We start from the raw sequence: 17,333 nt of genomic DNA, 5'->3' as shown, positions 1-17,333 counted from the left end.
AAATTTATCTAAAATAAATAAAAAAGAAAAAGACAAAAAAAACCACTTATAACCGGTCAGGGAGATAAAACGAACGGTTTATAAAAGTTCTAGGAGATGGTTTAGCCGATTTTAGAGTTTAGAGAGAAAAATCATACTTTCGAAAAAATTAACGGATGTAACGTGGACTTTTGCCAACCTAAAATGAAGTGCAGGCCCAACTGTCCGAGTAACTGCCATGCCCAAGTAAAAGGAATCCGAGGAGGAGCAGCAAGGGCCACGTGTACTTGACCTGGCCTGCCTCGCTTTCCTTCGTATCCGCCTCGCTTCGTCTTCACTTCCCGAAAACTTCCCGCCCGGCCGAAGCGAACAAGCAGCCGCCACCAATGGCTGCCTGACCTTGCGGGCGAGAGCGGCGGAAAGTAGCGAGGACTGAGGAGTGAGGAGGCCTTCCAGAAGCTGCCAACGATGCAAGGTGAGCATCAGCCTCGTATCACCGTCCCAATCCCTGTCATGATCTAAAGTTTGGACTTTTTTATGTGCCTTTTCATTTATTTTTTTATGCTAATAAAATTTCTGGAGCTAGTTCAATCAATGCGCTCTTACCGAGGTTTTCTTGTGGGCAGATTTTGTCCATTTTTGGTTGTTTGTGCATGTGAGATCCAGGTTGCTCTGTTTTTTGATCCGTTCCTGATTTGTTCCTGGACTCGTTTGAATCCTTTACATTTATAGATCTTGACCTGCCAGTTCGTGCTGCCCTGTTCAAGGGTTTGGACTTCAGGAACTGCTAGCTCGTGCTGCAGTCTTTGGAGGATCCGGTTTCGTAGTCCATGTATCAACTCTTTTTATTTTTTTTCAATCAAAGTTTTATGATTTTTATGAATTTTTTTCGAATCCCTCGAGCCCCGCGAAAGGAATTTGCTCTTACGAACGCAACCGCGGATTCATCGTGAGTCCGCAACCCTCGTTGGCCGCGTGGGGGCGTTTTCGGGGGAGGGTTTTTTTCTTTAGGATTCGGAGTCCCGAAATTTCGAAGGAGTCCAATTTTCTTTCAAATTTCAACCCGCATCCGCGAATCTCTCGCTTTCCCAATCTCGTCCCCTCTCCAGGCGTTAACCCTTGCGGCGATTTGGTGCGCAGCTCCGCGTGAGAGCTACGGGCTCGCCGCGATGGACTTCGAGTACGTCCCCGCGTCCCCCGGCAGCAGCAGGTGGGCTGGCGAGTCAGCGGCGCGGCGGCGGCAGCGCCGACTCTCTTCGCCGTCGTTGAGGACCTACCTCACGCCGGCCTTTGACGCCGTGGCCGGCCGGGAAGGCGGCGTGTCTGGGTACTCTTCGTCGTCGTCTTCCGGCGGTCTCGAACTCGGGTTCGACGCCTCGCTCCTCCGCTACCGCCGCTCCTGTTTCGCCGCCTCCGCGGACCTGGACAGCCGCGTCCTCCTCTACTCCCCGCAGTCGATGCCACCGCCGCCCCCGCAGATGAGGGCGGCGTACCTGGCAGCGGATGATGGGGTTTGGGCACCTGGCGTCAGCCACTACGGCTCCAAACATGAGGTACTTGTGCTGCTCTCCAGATCTAGTTTCATTGACAATTTGGGGTCTGATTAGTCACTAGCTGAAGGGTAGTAAAGATTTGTGATTGGCCTTAGTGGTTGGATCATAGGTAAGATTAGTTTGGTTAATGCCATGGTTGCATGATTTCTATGCTTTGCTTCAAGGAATTTCCTGTTAATTATAGTGTGGAATGTAGTTGAACTGAGTCCTTGGAGTTAAGGGTTGCTCAAAGTGGTTTACCGCTAGATTGGATATCATCAAGCCAGCTTATGGACATGTGGACCACGTTTTTGCTGAGAGGGTACACATGTTCTAATGCAATATCTCAGACAATTTGCTTTTGCATAGACAATAGCTTTTGCTTTGGTTACCATAATTCTAGTTCTAGATATACAGATCGGCAATTTATTAATCTATTATGAGAATTACTTCATTATCATTTACTAAGACTTCGGATTTTAGGAACGCATCACAGTTAACATTATTTAATTTTACTGTGACACACTCTTGTGAATAGTTATGGATTTGCTTTAATTGAGCTTCTGAAAGTACATTGTTTGTCATTCTTTCTAGTGAAAGAGAAGTTCATGGTGTTATTCTCTTCAGAAAAGGACAGAGTTTAGGATTTGGTTCGGTTATTTGTAGTCCCGTTGTTTCTGCAGAGGAAGCCACATCCCCAGAGTGTTGCTATCCACCATTTTACAGCACTGGAGATCCCATTACATTTCAGATATACATGACTTATGTGTATTCTTGCCATTTAATATTACCGTGCAAACTAGTTAATCCAGTTCTGGTGTCAAAGCTCAAGTGTAAATTTCTTTTATCTTTTCCTTATCAGGCCATTCATGTTAGGTAATGTCCTTTGAGGTGCATTACCAGACAGATAGGTCCGTTACTGGTTGCTTTAGTTGGAAACAATCTATGAGGGCACGCACAACGTCGGTGCTTGCTTGGGCGCTTGCAGGCGGTTACTGCCTTGCTGGTTTTCCGTGCCCTGGTGGTCAATGCCTCAACTAGCTTTTGCTGTGGCATCGGCCGCATCGCTGCTTAAGGGCATTTACAACGCCTATGCTTGCTTGGGCGCTTGGCGGTTACTGCCTTGCTGGTTTTCCGTGCCCTGGTGGACAATGCCTAAACTAGCTTTTGCTGTGGCATCGCTGCTTAAGGGCATGTACAACGCCGATGCTTTACTTGGGCTCTTGCAGGCAGTTACTGCCTTACTGGTTTCCGTGCCCTGGTAGACGAAACCTCAATGAGCTCTTGCAGTGGCATCACTGCTAGCTCAAGCACCGATGCCTGAGATCCTTTTTCAGCAAAACAGCTAACAGTTGTGGCTTGAAAAAAATTGGAGATTGGTGTGAAAATTTAGTTGTTGCCATCGTAAAATTAGGACTCATATGTAGGCGCTTAATTGTTCTTTCTTTAAACGTCTATTTAAACATTCTTGCATTGTACATGCCCTAAGTATGCAAGTTGCAATACAAAGAGAAAGAGTATGTGGACTAGGCATTTTATAAGACCCAGTATCAGCATTTGAACATGCCCTGATGTGCTGAGTTTTTTTTTTCATTCTTTTAGCTGACCTGTCTGTCTTATCCAATGGTTTAGCATGTTTTTTTTTTCAGATCAGTGCATCATTGTCAAGCAAAGCAACCATAGATAATGCACAGTATCGTTCACTAGCATCATTCTTTTGCCCAATTCTCCTGAGTTGAATTTATACTAACATACTTTTACTTGGCTTTATAATATATGTTGCACAGGCTGGCCGGATTACTGGCGCACCAGGTTTTCAGGATTCAGAAAACCGCATTTCTTTCGTCTCCCCGCCGCAGACAAGTAGCAATCTTCCTACTACAGTTCTCGGTGCCTCCACCTCGGTCAAGCTTCCTGCTGAACTTCAGTTGCCAGAGGGCAGTGTCATAGCGACCAATGCAGAGCTCCCAATGCCAGGACCAGAAGTTACGCCTTCAACTCTCAAGTCATCTGCTGATCCAGAACCAGCCGTGGAGGGCGATGAAATCACTGAAGCTCTCTACGGTGACAGTGGTCGTCGCAGGCTCCCCATTTTCAGGGAGATCTGTCCAGAATGAGTGTCAGCCTCAGCATTCTGAACATTGCTGATGGATGCATTTCGGCTCTAGCTGTATATTCTGTTTATCTATCTTGTACCCATAGTCTTGGTAGCTGGAGGGTCATTTCTAGTTTCCTAAAGGAGAATCTCTCTTCTATTGATCTCTTCATTAAGCAAGAAAGTTATGATATACATTACTTGAGTAAGCCGGCAATTGACCCGTTTTGCTTGCCGTTGGTTGGAGGTGAACCTTAGCATATATATGAATTTAGCCTTTTTTTTGGCCCTCTGTAACTGAGTTGTAGGGTTTCCATACCCACTCGATGAGTGCCTCGCATCATACGCATACTAGCATGTGAAGTGAAACAACATGGTAAGCATGCCGAAACCATTGCTAAATGGTGCGTGGATATGTGAATCAGCTTACTGAATGAGGGAGTTAAAAAAAAACTTACTGAATGAGGGATGACAGATGTACTAGCTACTAGCGTAATTGAACATTCCGGCAATTGATTTCTGCCAGCCAACAAGGTACACGCAAACTTTTTTTTTGCAAACTTTTTTTTTTGAAAGCCTCTCGTCTGGGTACACAGCTGTTCATGCACAGATACACACTCACGCTACAGCACGCACACCACCAGATCTACAACTACACAGATAACAACCACGTCCTTCTTGGATCACCGAGACCATCCATGACTTCGTCCGCACCCGCAGCGCTCACCAACCGAGCTACGGCTCGGTCCCCAGGTACACGCAAACTGTGTTTCAAGAGGTGAAAGCAGGAGGATGTATCAGAATAGTCAAAGTTGATCCGCTGTGGATCTAATAGAACTAAGGGCTAATTTGAACCAAATCATGATTAAAAAAAAAACTAAACCATGTCATTATAAATGTTATTGTTTGGAAATCTATCATTACTAGCCTGTTCGGCTGGTGCTGATACGATCGTATACGATCGTGGATTATTACTGCTGGCTGGTTTAGTGTGAGAGAAAAATATTGTTCTACCTGGAAATTTATGATCGTTTACGACCAAGCGAACAGGCTGACTATTCATCTATGTGGATACATGCTGTTACATTTTGCTATGTACCTAAGCCCCGTTGCTTATTTGGGTGCTGGCATGTGGTTACTGGTTTTCCGTGAGTTTTCAAACTATGTAGACAAAAATGATGATATGATAAAGAAATTTATAAAGAGAGAAGAAAAATGGGTTTCATTGGGATAAAATTGGATGTACAATGTTTCCAAAACTATGAAATATGTTCAAAATGGCACTGGGGTTTGAGTGTTTCATTTCATATGACCACATCCAATCCTATGCATTGTACGCTATTGGTAGCCTGTAAAACTCCGAAATGAAATGTGCACTATGAAACTCTATTTCATTCAACAGTCCCGACCGCTTTAGATAGTGTGGAAGTCTTGAAAATTGCAGCATAAAACTTGGCAATAATAGTGGTCTAAGGACCACGCCAGAGGTCCTTTTGATAACTGTGGCCCGAAAAGGTAAAAAATTGGTGTGAAATTTCAGTCATTGACATTGCAAAATTACGGCTATTCTAAGTGTAAGTGTCACGAAAGTTTCATTCTTACTAAATAGCATGTCACATAGGTAAAACTGGTGACATAAAATGAAATTTATGACCGGAGAAAAGAGTTGCGTTTTATTAGGATAGAACCTGCTGTACACAGTTACCAATGGTTATGAATCCAGAATAAAACTTCACTGGGAGCAATTTGTTTCATCCTCAAATCTTGTACTCCCCGTTCGCGTGCTCTTAAACCCGGTTTGATCCGCTTCTTTTTTTTTCATCCAGAACAATGTTTTCCTCTCACAAATTCCTCCAGATTAATCTAGATTTATCTAGAATTCCTCCAAGCGAACGGGGCCATAGCATCGTGAAAATTTTAAATGCTTTGGCCTAGCATGTGGAACCGAAATATAAATAAGCATTGAGAGATGTTGTTCCGTTCATCAAATTGAATCTTTAAAGAAGAGACACTTTTGGAAAACACATAATGAAACACTCCACTAGAACTATTGAGATGAGGTGGCACTTTTGAAAGCCGCATAACAAAATACTCTACTGAAAATAGCCTTACGTAAACGTTTAATTATTTAACAGTCCTGCACTGAACGTGTCCTAAGTTTTCAAATTGCAACACAAGCACTATGTGGAGTTGTGGACTAGTCATTCTATAAGCCCCAGCACAGGCATTTAAACATATCCAATCTTCGTATCACTGTCAGTCAAAAGCTCAAACAACCAAAGAGGCAAAGATAATGCACAATGTGGTTCACTAGCATCATTCTTTTCTCCAAATCCCCTCCTCCAACATTCATAAAAAAAAATCCCCTTCTCCACGGCGCCCCCCTGCAGGTGAGCCGCCCGGAGGCCTCCATACCTCCGCTCCTGTCCTCTCCTCCTCCCCCCTTCCGTCCAGCCTGCAAACCGCCCCGCGCACCACAGAGTTCGACATTGCCTTACCTCCGTCCGTGCGCCGACCCGCACCGCCGTATCCTCCGCGGGGCTGTCTTCCTCGGCCAGTCTTGCCGCCCGTCATCAACTTTCGCCGCCCTGGTTCACTTTACCTCCTGCGCGGATGGCGCCTCAGGGTGACACGAGGGCCACGGGCACTGTCGACCTGGGGCGGCGGCCGCCGCAAGGGGGGCTCCAAATTGTAGTTCTGGGGGCTCGCCATCGCGGGCTGCCGCCGTCTCCGGGGCCACGACCGCTGCCGCTGCCGTCACACCCTCTTCCTGGCAGCCCCACCGTGAGCCCGCGTTCAAATTGCTGGTTGGCCACGACTCATCAGCCGTCGTCGCCAAGGTCGCGGTCGACCACTCTTCGCCCAGCTCCAGTTCCGGGTACTGCTCGCCGCGGGACGAGGTCTCCACCAGCTCTCTCTCCAGCCTTCGTGCATGTCCTCGCCATCTGGGTGCTCTCCCCAGCAGCCTGGGCTGGCCACTTGTGTGGCTGATGCAGATGGGGCGGATGCAGTTGTCGGCGCTTCTTCGGGTAACCCATCTGCTGCCCTCTAGTCCTCGTTGTCGGAGGAGGATGAGCCTCTGTCGCCTGCACTTCAAAAGGAATGTGCAATCGAGATTTTATTTCGCTTTGATTTGGCACGCAAGAAGAGAATACTCTCCGTCGATGAGCTTGATCTGATCGATGATCTGAAGTCCCTATTGCCTCGTCTTGAGGCAGAGATTGCAGAAGCCGATGGGGTGGATGCTGTTGAGGAGGAGGAGGAGGAGCCCTTGTTGCCTGCACTTCAAATGGAAGCTCCATTGAAAGTTATGTTTCATCTTGATTTGGCACGCAAGATGAGAATACTCTCCGCCGATGAGCTTGATCTTTATGATGATATGAAGTCCCTATTGCCCCGTCTTGAGGCGGAGATTGGAGAGGATAATGCCGATGGGACGGATGTTGTTGTTGAGGAGGAGGAGGAGGTGGAAGAGGAGGAGGAGCCCTTGTCGCCTGCACTTCAAAAGGAATGTGCAATCGAGATTTTGTTTCGCTTCGATTTGGCACGCAAGAAGAGAATACTCTCCGTCGATGAGCTTGATCTGATCGATGATCTGAAGTCCCTATTGCCCCGTCTTGAGGCGGAGATTGGAGAAGTTAATGTCGATGGGGCGGATGCTGTTGAGGTGGAGGAGGAGGAGGAGCCCTTGTCGCCTACACTTCAAATGGAAGTTGCGTTGAAGGTTATATTTCGTGTTGATTTGGCACGCGAGATGAGAATACTCTCGGCCGATGATCTTCATCTTTTTGATGATATGAAGTCCCTATTGCCCCGTCTTGAGGCGGAGATTAGAGAGGTCGTCACTGCTCCTAGCATCGCCTTAGAAGACCCTTCAACTTGCTAGCTGCACGCGCCATCGGTTGCTCTTTGCTGGTGCGAATGAGGTGCCATCGCCTATGGTTCCTGGCGCCTCTACCTCCATCAAGCTTTTTGCTGATCTCCAATTGGCAGAGCGCAGCATCATAGCGACCAATGTAGAGCTCTCAACGTCAGGACCGGAAGCTACGCCTTCAGCTCTCAAGTCATCTATAGAGCCAGAACCAGCCGTCGAGGATGATGAAATCACTGAAGCTCTTTACGGTCAGTGTGTGTCGTCACAGGCTCCCAATTTTCAAGGATATCTGTCCGGAATGAACGAGCGTCACACCCTCGTGGTTCCCAACGGAATGCATCAGCATGTTCGCTTGTTGGTTTCAGCCAGCTCAAACCAGCCAGCCAACAGTGTTTTCCTCTCACAACAAACCAGCACCAGCCAGCCCAAACCAGCCCAGAAACCAACCAGCGAACTACCTACATATAAGATCATCTGTTTCTGAGACAAACTTTTTACTGTTGCCCTGTTCATCCACAGTCCTATCATCCCAGCCGTCCACTTCTGCCTGCCTCGCCTACAGTCTTTCCATCCCAGCCGTCCACTTCTGCCTGCCTCCAGAAACGTCTCCGCCCCGACCTGATCACGGCTGCAGCCTCTACCTCGTCCTCTCCACCAGGCCCGTCAAAATGAAAGCGTTGCACCTCGTCACATCCGCCTCCTGTCCGTCCTCTTCCTTTGCCGCTCCACGCGCACATGCCACGCCCCGCAGCCTCGCAGGCTCCGCGCCTGCTCCTCCGGTTCTCCATCGTCTCCTGCACCTCGCCCCCTCCGCTCCCGGCCGTCGTCCAGCCGTCATCTTCGTCCACGAGCCCGCTCGCTCCTCCCTTTCATCACCGGATCTGCCTGCCGCGAATGGTAGTGGGCCAGCGGTGGAGAGCGTTCTCTGCTGGCGACGACTGGGCAGCCGTTGCCGCCGCCTCCGCCCTACGCCACGTGCCCAGGCCTCCATCTTCGGCGCTTCTGCCGGTGACGGTCACCAAACAGGTACGCGCACCCCTTCTCTTCCGTTCCTGCTGTGCGAAATTGAGCACCCAAACCCTAGCTATCTGTATTCGGATCTGATCTAATCTAGTTACAAGTGTGGATACATGTATTATGCCTACAAACTTTTCATTTTCTTTTTTGCGGAAAATATTGGCTCTGACCCAGTAAAGGAGAGAGTCCGGTACAGTTTATTTGGTGATCATCAAAGTTATCCCAGCAAGTAGCTGAAACTTTTTTTTTTCTAGCAGCTTCGGTTTCGTCAGGTGCTGCGCGGTTTCAGGAGGACTTCAAGGACGATAATCAATGTCGACCTCCTTGATTTGTGGTCATGATGATGGCTCAGGTCTGCCACTGCACCGCGGTGATCCAGGCCAGTCCGAGGCCTTGATTGCTGATATTGTTGCTTGTCTGCAATTTTTCAGTTCGAGGCTCTGCATTCTTATAAATCCATAGCCGAGCGCATGATGATAGAACAAGGACATCGACCTGAACATCCATCCAACCAAGGTCAAGATGCATTGTGTTTTCGACAATTCTAATTAAGATGCATCTTCTAACTGCGGTTCTCATTGATCCAAATGTGTTGTGTGCTCCCCCACCTGCACCTTTGGTCCCTGAAAATATTATTAATTATTAACTTTGGTAACCTACTGTAAATGTTGCTATCGAGTCATTGTCTTCATAGTTTACTGTTTCTTGGCAGCGATGAAACGCCCGAGGTTTCAGGAGTCTCATGGAGACACTGTCCATCAAGGAAATGCTTTAAACAGGCTACATGTAACTCGGAGCTTCGTGAAGTAAGTCCTTTTGGATACCGCTTTATGTGTTCATCAGTACACAGCAATGGCAAATCTGTACAGCTATGTTTCAAATTCCATCTTTATTCTGTGTAATTTCCCATGCAGAGCTATCCAAATATACAGCCATATCAACTAACCTATTCGATGCATTTTGCTTTGAGTTGCATTATTTGTATTCAGTAATTGCATTTTAGACCAAAGGTATTCACCCAGTTTTATTAGAAAGCGTATCGAACACCCTGATCCTAGCGCTGGGAACACCAGCTTACAATGACGAGCTTAAAAGAAGACCGACTACCTCAACCAGAACTAGAGTTTATCTCTATCTGACAACTCAGGATACCAATGCCTACCTCAACAGGTACCAGACTAAAACCAAAAGAACAAGCAACAGCGTAAGCATTACCCCCATGGGTTACAGGATTAAAAGCAGGCTACATCGCCGACGCAGCATTAGCCGAAATCAGATTGATCATTTCCTCCGCCATGGGCTTCAGCTTTGGTTTTAGAAGGGGACGACAGGTCTTGGTCAGCATCAGCGTTTTGTAGACAAGCGCCACCGGCGACGACAGGACCTTCTTGTTGAACACCACTTCATTCCTAGTCTTCCAGATAGACCATAGAGCTCCTGCACATTATTCAGTAATTGCATAGATGTGTTGTTCTATTCTATGCACTACCTGAGTGAAAAGCCCTTTTCTTTGCATATGTAATTTGCAGTATGCGGTGCACCCAGACACATTTACAAATTCACCTTTGCACGTAGTGCCAAATAGTATTGATTATGATCCATACTGCTAGATCAGTAACATCAGCAGTAGAAGCATAAGCAAGTGTACAGGGATGCTTGGCATGCATGCATATTATTTCCTTATTGTAAATGGCTCCACTGGAGAGAGGGTGCTTTAAAAACTGCCTTGGCAGTGCTCATTGTTAATGCTTGCTTTGCTCGATATGCCTTTGATTTTTTCAGGCTACCAGAGTAATATTGGAACTGCTACTACTAATATTTGACGACAGTATGATCTGCTAGATAGATCCATTGAGAAGCTTAATAACACATTATGGATAAGCTTGGATCAGTTATGTACTTACATTAATATTGACCTATAGGTTTCCTTCATGGGTTATGAGCATGTCTCCCAAGCTAAAACAGATGTTCAAAAAACAAAGAAAAACAATCTTGCATGGTTATGATGCCTGAAAAAATTGTCCCTTATATGCTAAAGAATACTACCTCTGGATTTTTCTACATTTTTTCTGTCGCGGGTCTATCAGGTTTCCTATATCTCGCAATCGGTTTCAATGAATGTCTGTATTGGTGTTCCCTTTGAGGTCTTGGACCACCGGCTTGCCACATAGTATACTTATTTAAGCTACCTCCAAACAGGATCTGTGGTACTGTGTAAATGGATTCTGCAGTTTGGCTTCCACGCTTCCAAACACAGGATTTCAAGGAACGCTGAAGAGGTAATTCAGGGAACACCATCTTCTCAGACTCTTTATTGCTCGCTGTACATGTTGCCTCTAATTGATTTGCATACTCTCATGTCCCATCACTAACTTCTTTCCAGATCATTATATTTATTGGTCTGCTATCCTACGTCTAGCTTTGCATGTGATTCATTGCCATTTTATATTCTTCAGAACCATCTTAAGATTGTCTGCATGCTGAATCCATCAATTTTCTTCATGCTGAATCCATCAGTTCTCCATGTCATTCACCATCTTAGACTTCGTGCTACACGATACAGAAATAATTGTTAAGAGTAATTCTTTTCTAGAATAAATGTTTCCGGCATGCTCAATCCATCAATCTTGCAGGTTTCCTTTGCTGACCAAACTAAGATTGTCTTAAACTTTAATGACAGCCCTGTAGGATATGATTTTAGTGATGCCTTACCTGGAGTAACGCTCTTTACTGGGCCATATTAAGGTTTGTGCTCTGTAAGCATGTAGCTTTCCTTTCTAACCTTGCTGTACAGAGTATGAGTCGATCTGAGTTATGCAGCCATTTTCTAAAATCTAAAATCTGTGCAGCTTTAATGGAGGAGGTCTAAAATCTGAGTTATGCAGCCATTACTCCTGGCAAACCCACCATCCGCCTATGGTGGGGCGCCTTTGGTGTCCCAGCATAGCAGGTCCCAAGCCCCTGGTAAAGAAGGAAGGTTGTGTTAGGCGCGACGAGCCAATGTAAAAATTTAGCCACTTTAATGGAGATGAAACACAAAAGAAATGCCTACACCGACTTGCTTGGGAGTGAAAGGCTATGTTGTTGTTGTTGTAAAATCTGTGCAGCTACAGTTCATGACATGGTGGCATTTGCGCGACTGCATATAGCAGTGTTAGCTGTCCTCTCCAAAAATTGCTTGGTCTATGAAATTTTAGTTGCAAACTCACATTTATACTACAGCGGGTAATACATGCTTCCTATTACCCTCTTTTCATACGAGGAATGTGTTGTTCGTTATATATCTTCGTTCACTGAGATTGTTTTCAAATGTGGATTCTTTTCGCCTGCAATGACAACTACAGGAGAACTATTTTTTTCCAATGTACAATGCGCGCAAGTGAAGACATGTTTGGCAAATTGGAAGTGGCAAACTATTGCTTTTGATCTCACTGATTTCAGTTGTGCACAATTCGTGTCATTTTTGTACTTTCACACTCAATATAGGTTTCCTTTCAAATCAAACATGAATATACATGGCGTTCAATGAGTCCATACATTCATATTTTTTTTAAAAAAAAATTTTGGCAAAGTGTGCGTGCCGCACACAAATGAACCATATCAACTTGGGCTGGGTAGGGTGTGCTTACATTCATAAATTTAGCATTGCGGCCTGCAAACTTTCCTTTTTCCGCTTTTGTTCACGCTTTTGTTCACGGACCATGTTCAGGCTACATAAAAACCAACCACTTATTCCTAACTGTATTACAAATCATCAATCGTTTATTTTGCCACAGCTTTTAGTTACATGCATGATCTGTACACTTATCTGAAAACAACCTACTAGCTACGGATTGCCATTGTGTTTATATTCGTGTGTCCTGCCATGCTGCCTGGTGGCGTTAACTGAAAACGACCGCACGAAAGAGCAGCAAATCATTACCCTGCCCGCAGCGAAGCGCGGGGAACCATCTAGTTCCTAATTTTCTAGTTCCATACATAGGGCAGAATTTAATCTCTCTTGCCATGATCTCTTCCTGAAGCGAGAAATCTATGATATATACTACTACTTGAGTAAGCCGGCAATTGACCCGTTTTGCTTGCCGTCGGTTGAAGGTGAGCCTTCCTTGGCTTATGAGTTTGTCTCGTTTTTATTAAGCCGTGCGAGCTTGGTATGGTATCTCGTCAATGAGCAGTATTCCATGGTACACCGTACATTTGACATTTCATCTGCATTCTGCATGCCATGGTACAGTACTGGCTCACTGAATTTGCAAGCATCGAATCGATCTGCATCGCAATACGCTTAGATCTCACAATCGACCTGGTACAGAACACGTTTACATCGCAAACTTGCAAAACGCTTTGGACTGAATGGTGATGCAGTACGTTCTTGACAATTTTACACGCTACAGGCTAGCTAGACGCTACAGAGGACACAGCACTGAAGCTTTAGAAAAAAGAAGAAATAAACCGGAAAAGTTGTGCTCAGAGGTCTCCATCAGGGCGCTGCGCCGACGGCGAGCGCGAGAGCGAGACCTTCCTCTTGACCTTCTCGGTGGTCCTCTCCAGGGCCTCCTCGGTGGCCCTGGCCGCCGACTCCGCCGAGTGCTCCACCGTCTCCATGCTCATCTCCAAGGTTTTCTTGGCCGCCTTGGTCACCGACGCCGGGCTCCGCAGCAGATGGTACCTTGCCACACACACGGCAGCCGTGAGAACACACGTCTCCCGATCCAAACGCGAAGGACACAGCGCGCGCGCCAGTAAACATAATCATCTACCGCGGCTCGGCCGGCCGGAGGTTGAAGCACGCGAGCTGGGCCCACGCGCGGAGCGCGTCCAGCCAGCGCTCGTGCCCGGTGAGGCCGATCGCCAGCTCCACCGGCTCGCGGGGCGGTCCCTGCCCCGGGGTCCCCGGCGCCTGCGGCGACAGCAGGAACAGCAGAGCCGACGCCGCGACGAGCAGCACGACGACGGAGACGATGGCGGCGGCCATGCAGGTCGCCACAGGCCGCGCGGCGGCGTGGGCGCCGGCGCCACCCTTGCCCTTCTTGCCGTTCATTGACGCGGGCTGCAAGCTGGTGGTGATCGAGAGACGTCGCCTCGCGCGGCTGGAACCGGTGGAGCGAAGCGAACGAAGGTTAGGCCGGCGCCCCCGGACCCCATGGCCCATGGATGGATTGGCGGGGAGCTTTCTTCGTGCGGGCGGACACGTCCGGCGACACGTGTTGGGCTCAGGAGCCTGGGGCGGCCGGAGCACGGTGACGTGCCAGCGCACGTGTCAAGCCACGTCGGCTGCTGCTCGGTAAAAAAACCAGCAGATGCATGTCATGACAAGGCGAGGCGTGGCGGAGGAGTTGATTGCACGTGACGTGAGTGCCATACGTCGCTGGGCTGTCGAGTGCACGACGCAGGAGGCCGACGGCACCTGCGTCGAGAGACCACGCACCGGCACGGCAGTGCCACTGATTCGTGGCGGCCACTGCGCGCCGGTCGCGACGCACGATCCATCGGGACGACGAGGCCTGACCTACCTCTACCAGGGCGTATCATTTCCGGAAGCTTCAGCCTTGGTTCAGTTCACATGCGACTGTGAGGAAGCATGTTCTCTGCTCGTATACGATCGTGGATTATAAACTGAAACATTATTTTTTCTCATACCAAACTAGCCAGCAGTAAATAATCCACGATCATTTACGGTCTGCCGAACAGGCTGAGAACCTGGCTAACAACCACGGCCTCTGCTGTCTGCTCTACTCGATGCTAACCATTGAGCTAATCCTGTTTTATAATGGGGCAGGTTTGTTTACACCACTTTGCTAAAAGACAAGGAGCGAAGGTGTGTGTGTCAGTGCCGTGCCGGCGGGGGATTGGAATGTAGTGCGATCGATTAGGCAGGCTACCAGCCTCGACCGGTGTAGAATACCGAACCGTCACTGTATCTTTAACCAGCTCACCCATGAAGACACGGGTTAAGATTTGGCAATACAAACTCGTTTACATTTCTTGTTTCTTTTGTTATATTAAGTAAGAAACAGTTAAATATGACTGTGGACATGTAACACTAGTTCGTTTGTCCACTGTAAGGAACTTGTTATCTCTTGAATTCAAAATTCAATGGGACACCACACATTAGCTTTGGACTCCCAATCAAAATCCACTGAATTTAAAAAAGGGTTTTATTTCCAGAAGATAAAAAAGTACTTAGTAGTAGTAAAAAGCAGAGACAAACCGCAACCAGCGATCCGAAAGCCAACACGGTAGGAAACCCGCCGGCCGCACTATCCGACCGTTAGTTCCAAACCCTCCCGGCTTAAAAACGCCCCGATCCAAGAAAAGCACCCCCACCCAAACGCAGACACGCTCACACGCACACAGAAGCGAGCAAACGGCTTGCACGCGCGCGTCCGGCGCGTTGCCTGCCTTCCTGGCGGCTGGCGGTAGCGCGCTCGCGCGCCATGCCCCACCGCCATCATGACGCCGCTGGCGGCGACGAGGCCCCGTCCCCGCGGCCCGCGGCGGCCGGCTGCTACGCGTTCCTGACGCGCTCCCACCGCGCGGGCGCCTACCGCCGCCTCGACTCCGCGCCGGCGCTCGAGGCCGAGGCCGCGGCAGTGAGGGTGGAGGTCGGGACGGCGACGAAGGGGAGGGCGAAGAGGACCGTTTTCCACGTCGACCCCGCCGTGCTGGAGGCTGGGCCGGTGCGCCGGCTGCTGGCGGCCGCGGGGCGGCGGGCCCCCGGCGGAGGCGTCGCCGTCGACGTCGACGCCTTGCTGTTCGAGCACCTGCTGTGGCTGGCCACCAAGGCCCGCGACGGGGTGGGCGGCGAGGAGGACTCCGTCGCTGCCGCTGATGACCTTTCCGAGATCGTCGAGTTCTACTCGCAGGACGACGACGAGGAGGAGGACCACGACGACCACGGGTTAAGCTTGTAATAAATTCCCAGTGGCTGGCTACGTTAAAAGTAATGTTATTCTCAATCCGCGTCATTTAGCTGTTGTTCTTCCTGTGTATAATACTGTATATGCAGTATATAATTATGATCAAGATACTACTAATGTAGAAAACACTGGGAACGAATAAGGTGCTATATATGGCTGTCTACAACTTACTGAATTTGTAAGCCTGCATGCTTTATATATGAGGGTAACTTCATTTCCATGTGCCAATAAAAAATTAACTCTACAGTGTTAAGCTCAGATTAACACTCTGGTTTTCCAAAAAGAAAAATATCATTGTATCAACATTTTTTTTCCATACAAGATTTGTGTGGACTTTTGCTGTTAGTAATAGCTGGCTTCTTCGGGCTATCAGTCAACATCATTTTAGTAATAGCCTGGCGTCGCGAATGGCGAACCATGTCGGGCTCGTTAAAAGCGCGGTTGCTTCGAGGCTTGAGCTGACGACGATCCAGGCGACGGCGACGGCGACGATGCGTGTGTGCTGTGATGTGCAAGATGAGGCGGGTAAGCTAGGCAGAGCACACGGGCCGGCTTGCGCGACGGATTGAACTGATTCCCGGGAACAGCTCTCCGGTGATCTGACACTGACAGTGACAGTGACACCGAGAGCAGGCGAGCCAATGCAACAACCGGCGCACGCGCGGGGACACATGCATATGCCACCCATGGGCCGGCGACCCGGCGTGCGTCGTCGTCTCCGGACCGATCGACCGATCCGAGCGCTGTTACCGTGCGTGAGATGACAAGGACAGATTTGACAGGCCGACCGTGACAGCTGAGCGCGCATGGCGTGTCTATGGCCTGGTTTAGATTGGAAATTTTTACAATCTGGACACTGTAGCACGTTTCGTTTGTATTTGACAAACTTTGTTCGATCATGGACTAACTAGGCTCAAAAGATTCGTCTCGTGATTTACAACCAAACTATACAATTAGTTGTTTTTTTTACCTACATTTAATGCTCCATACATATATCCAGAAATTGATGTGATAGAGAAAGAGTGAAAAAACTTGGAATTTTGAGGCATCTAAACGAGCCCTATGTTTCACGGAAGGACACGTCGTACGTGCGTCGCTGCGAGCCGACGAGCGGACAAAGGAAAAACGAATGGGAAAGTCACGGGGCCTCCTCGGCAGTAGGCGCCGGCCGGCAGTGTAGGATGGCGACTGGCAGCACACGCCGCAGCACAGCAAACAACACATGGATCGATCGTGGCCAGCTCGATGAGTCGATGCCGGCCGAGCGCGAGAGCGAACCCCACGAAATGGCCAGCTGATCGGGGGCACGGCCGCCCGGCACACTCGCGCATCGCAGTCTCGCACACCAGTGGGCCGCCGCCGCGGCGCCGCGCACCATCCGCCCGATTTCCTCCGGAACATCCGCGCGCCTCGAGTGATTTCGCCGCTCGCCGCACCGGGTCCTTCGTTCTCTGGTTTGCTTCGGCGGCCAATCGGACCTGGGGCCAAACCTTGGGGAGTTGGCAGGGTTCTGCTGCGCGCCGACTGCCGAGAGCGGGACGTTCCGCATTTCGACCGTGGCACCATGTTCGGCGGGGGTGGGCTGAATTCCAATCCAACGGGACCACGGCCGAGCGTGTTCGCCCATAGGCAACCACAACTAGTCAAATGGGGTCATGCGTGCTGTTCTGTGAAACAATACCGTATGTGCTAAAGGCCAGTAGCATGACCAAGCCATTTCAAAATACTGCTTGCTGAACCAAGGATGATGTATCTGGTAGCGAACCTAAACATTCCGGCATTATTCAAACCATTTCGAAGCTGGGTACGAGCATCCGACTGGTTTGTGAGAAATTTGTCTTCCCACAAGCCCCCAGAAAGGGTGTGGCCAGCGCCGAATGTTTGGACGCTAGCCTCTGTCCAGATGCCCATGCCGC

The 17,333-nt window shown here is 48.8% G+C and overlaps 3 protein-coding genes and 1 long non-coding RNA gene across 7 annotated transcripts; 3 read left to right on the top strand and 1 right to left on the bottom strand.

Annotated features, from left to right (window-relative positions):
* Positions 1-280: 280 nt before the first annotated feature.
* Positions 281-3,898, top strand: LOC136547280 (uncharacterized). 3 transcript variants are annotated; one of them, XM_066539240.1, is made up of 4 exons: positions 281-454; positions 1,120-1,532; positions 3,161-3,199; positions 3,299-3,898. In XM_066539240.1, the coding sequence occupies exons 1-4, from the start codon at positions 448-450 to the stop codon at positions 3,626-3,628; spliced, it is 789 nt and encodes a 262-aa protein (XP_066395337.1). In that variant the 5' UTR covers positions 281-447; the 3' UTR covers positions 3,629-3,898. The 3 variants fall into 3 exon arrangements, with proteins under 3 accessions (XP_066395337.1, XP_066395339.1, XP_066395338.1); XM_066539241.1 differs by lacking the exon at positions 281-454 and adding an exon at positions 596-811; XM_066539242.1 differs by lacking the exon at positions 3,161-3,199 and having other exon boundaries at positions 286-454.
* Positions 3,899-8,140: 4,242 nt separating this feature from the next.
* On the top strand, positions 8,141-11,794 carry LOC136547279 (uncharacterized). Of its 2 annotated transcripts, XR_010781528.1 has the most exons (7): positions 8,141-8,506; positions 8,755-8,849; positions 8,929-9,013; positions 9,210-9,303; positions 10,697-10,776; positions 11,178-11,242; positions 11,347-11,794. It is a non-coding gene; the product is annotated as an uncharacterized lncRNA (long non-coding RNA). The 2 variants fall into 2 exon arrangements; XR_010781527.1 differs by having other exon boundaries at positions 8,929-9,303.
* Positions 11,795-12,746: 952 nt separating this feature from the next.
* LOC136547278 (uncharacterized) lies at positions 12,747-14,024 on the bottom strand. The gene is made up of 2 exons (XM_066539239.1): positions 13,258-14,024; positions 12,747-13,166 (listed from the first exon to the last, which is right to left on the bottom strand). Exons 1-2 carry the CDS (start codon positions 13,647-13,649, stop codon positions 12,965-12,967), a joined length of 594 nt encoding a protein of 197 aa, XP_066395336.1. The 5' UTR covers positions 13,650-14,024; the 3' UTR covers positions 12,747-12,964.
* Positions 14,025-14,823: 799 nt separating this feature from the next.
* LOC136547277 (uncharacterized) lies at positions 14,824-15,637 on the top strand. The gene has a single exon (XM_066539237.1). It carries the CDS (start codon positions 14,935-14,937, stop codon positions 15,409-15,411), a length of 477 nt encoding a protein of 158 aa, XP_066395334.1. The 5' UTR covers positions 14,824-14,934; the 3' UTR covers positions 15,412-15,637.
* Positions 15,638-17,333: the final 1,696 nt, after the last annotated feature.

Source organism: Miscanthus floridulus, chromosome 3 (assembly GCF_019320115.1).
Source record: "Miscanthus floridulus cultivar M001 chromosome 3, ASM1932011v1, whole genome shotgun sequence".
NCBI classification, from domain to species: domain Eukaryota; kingdom Viridiplantae; phylum Streptophyta; class Magnoliopsida; order Poales; family Poaceae; genus Miscanthus; species Miscanthus floridulus.
Note: the sequence above shows the minus strand (reverse complement) of the source record. Positions and strands in the feature narration are given on the sequence as shown.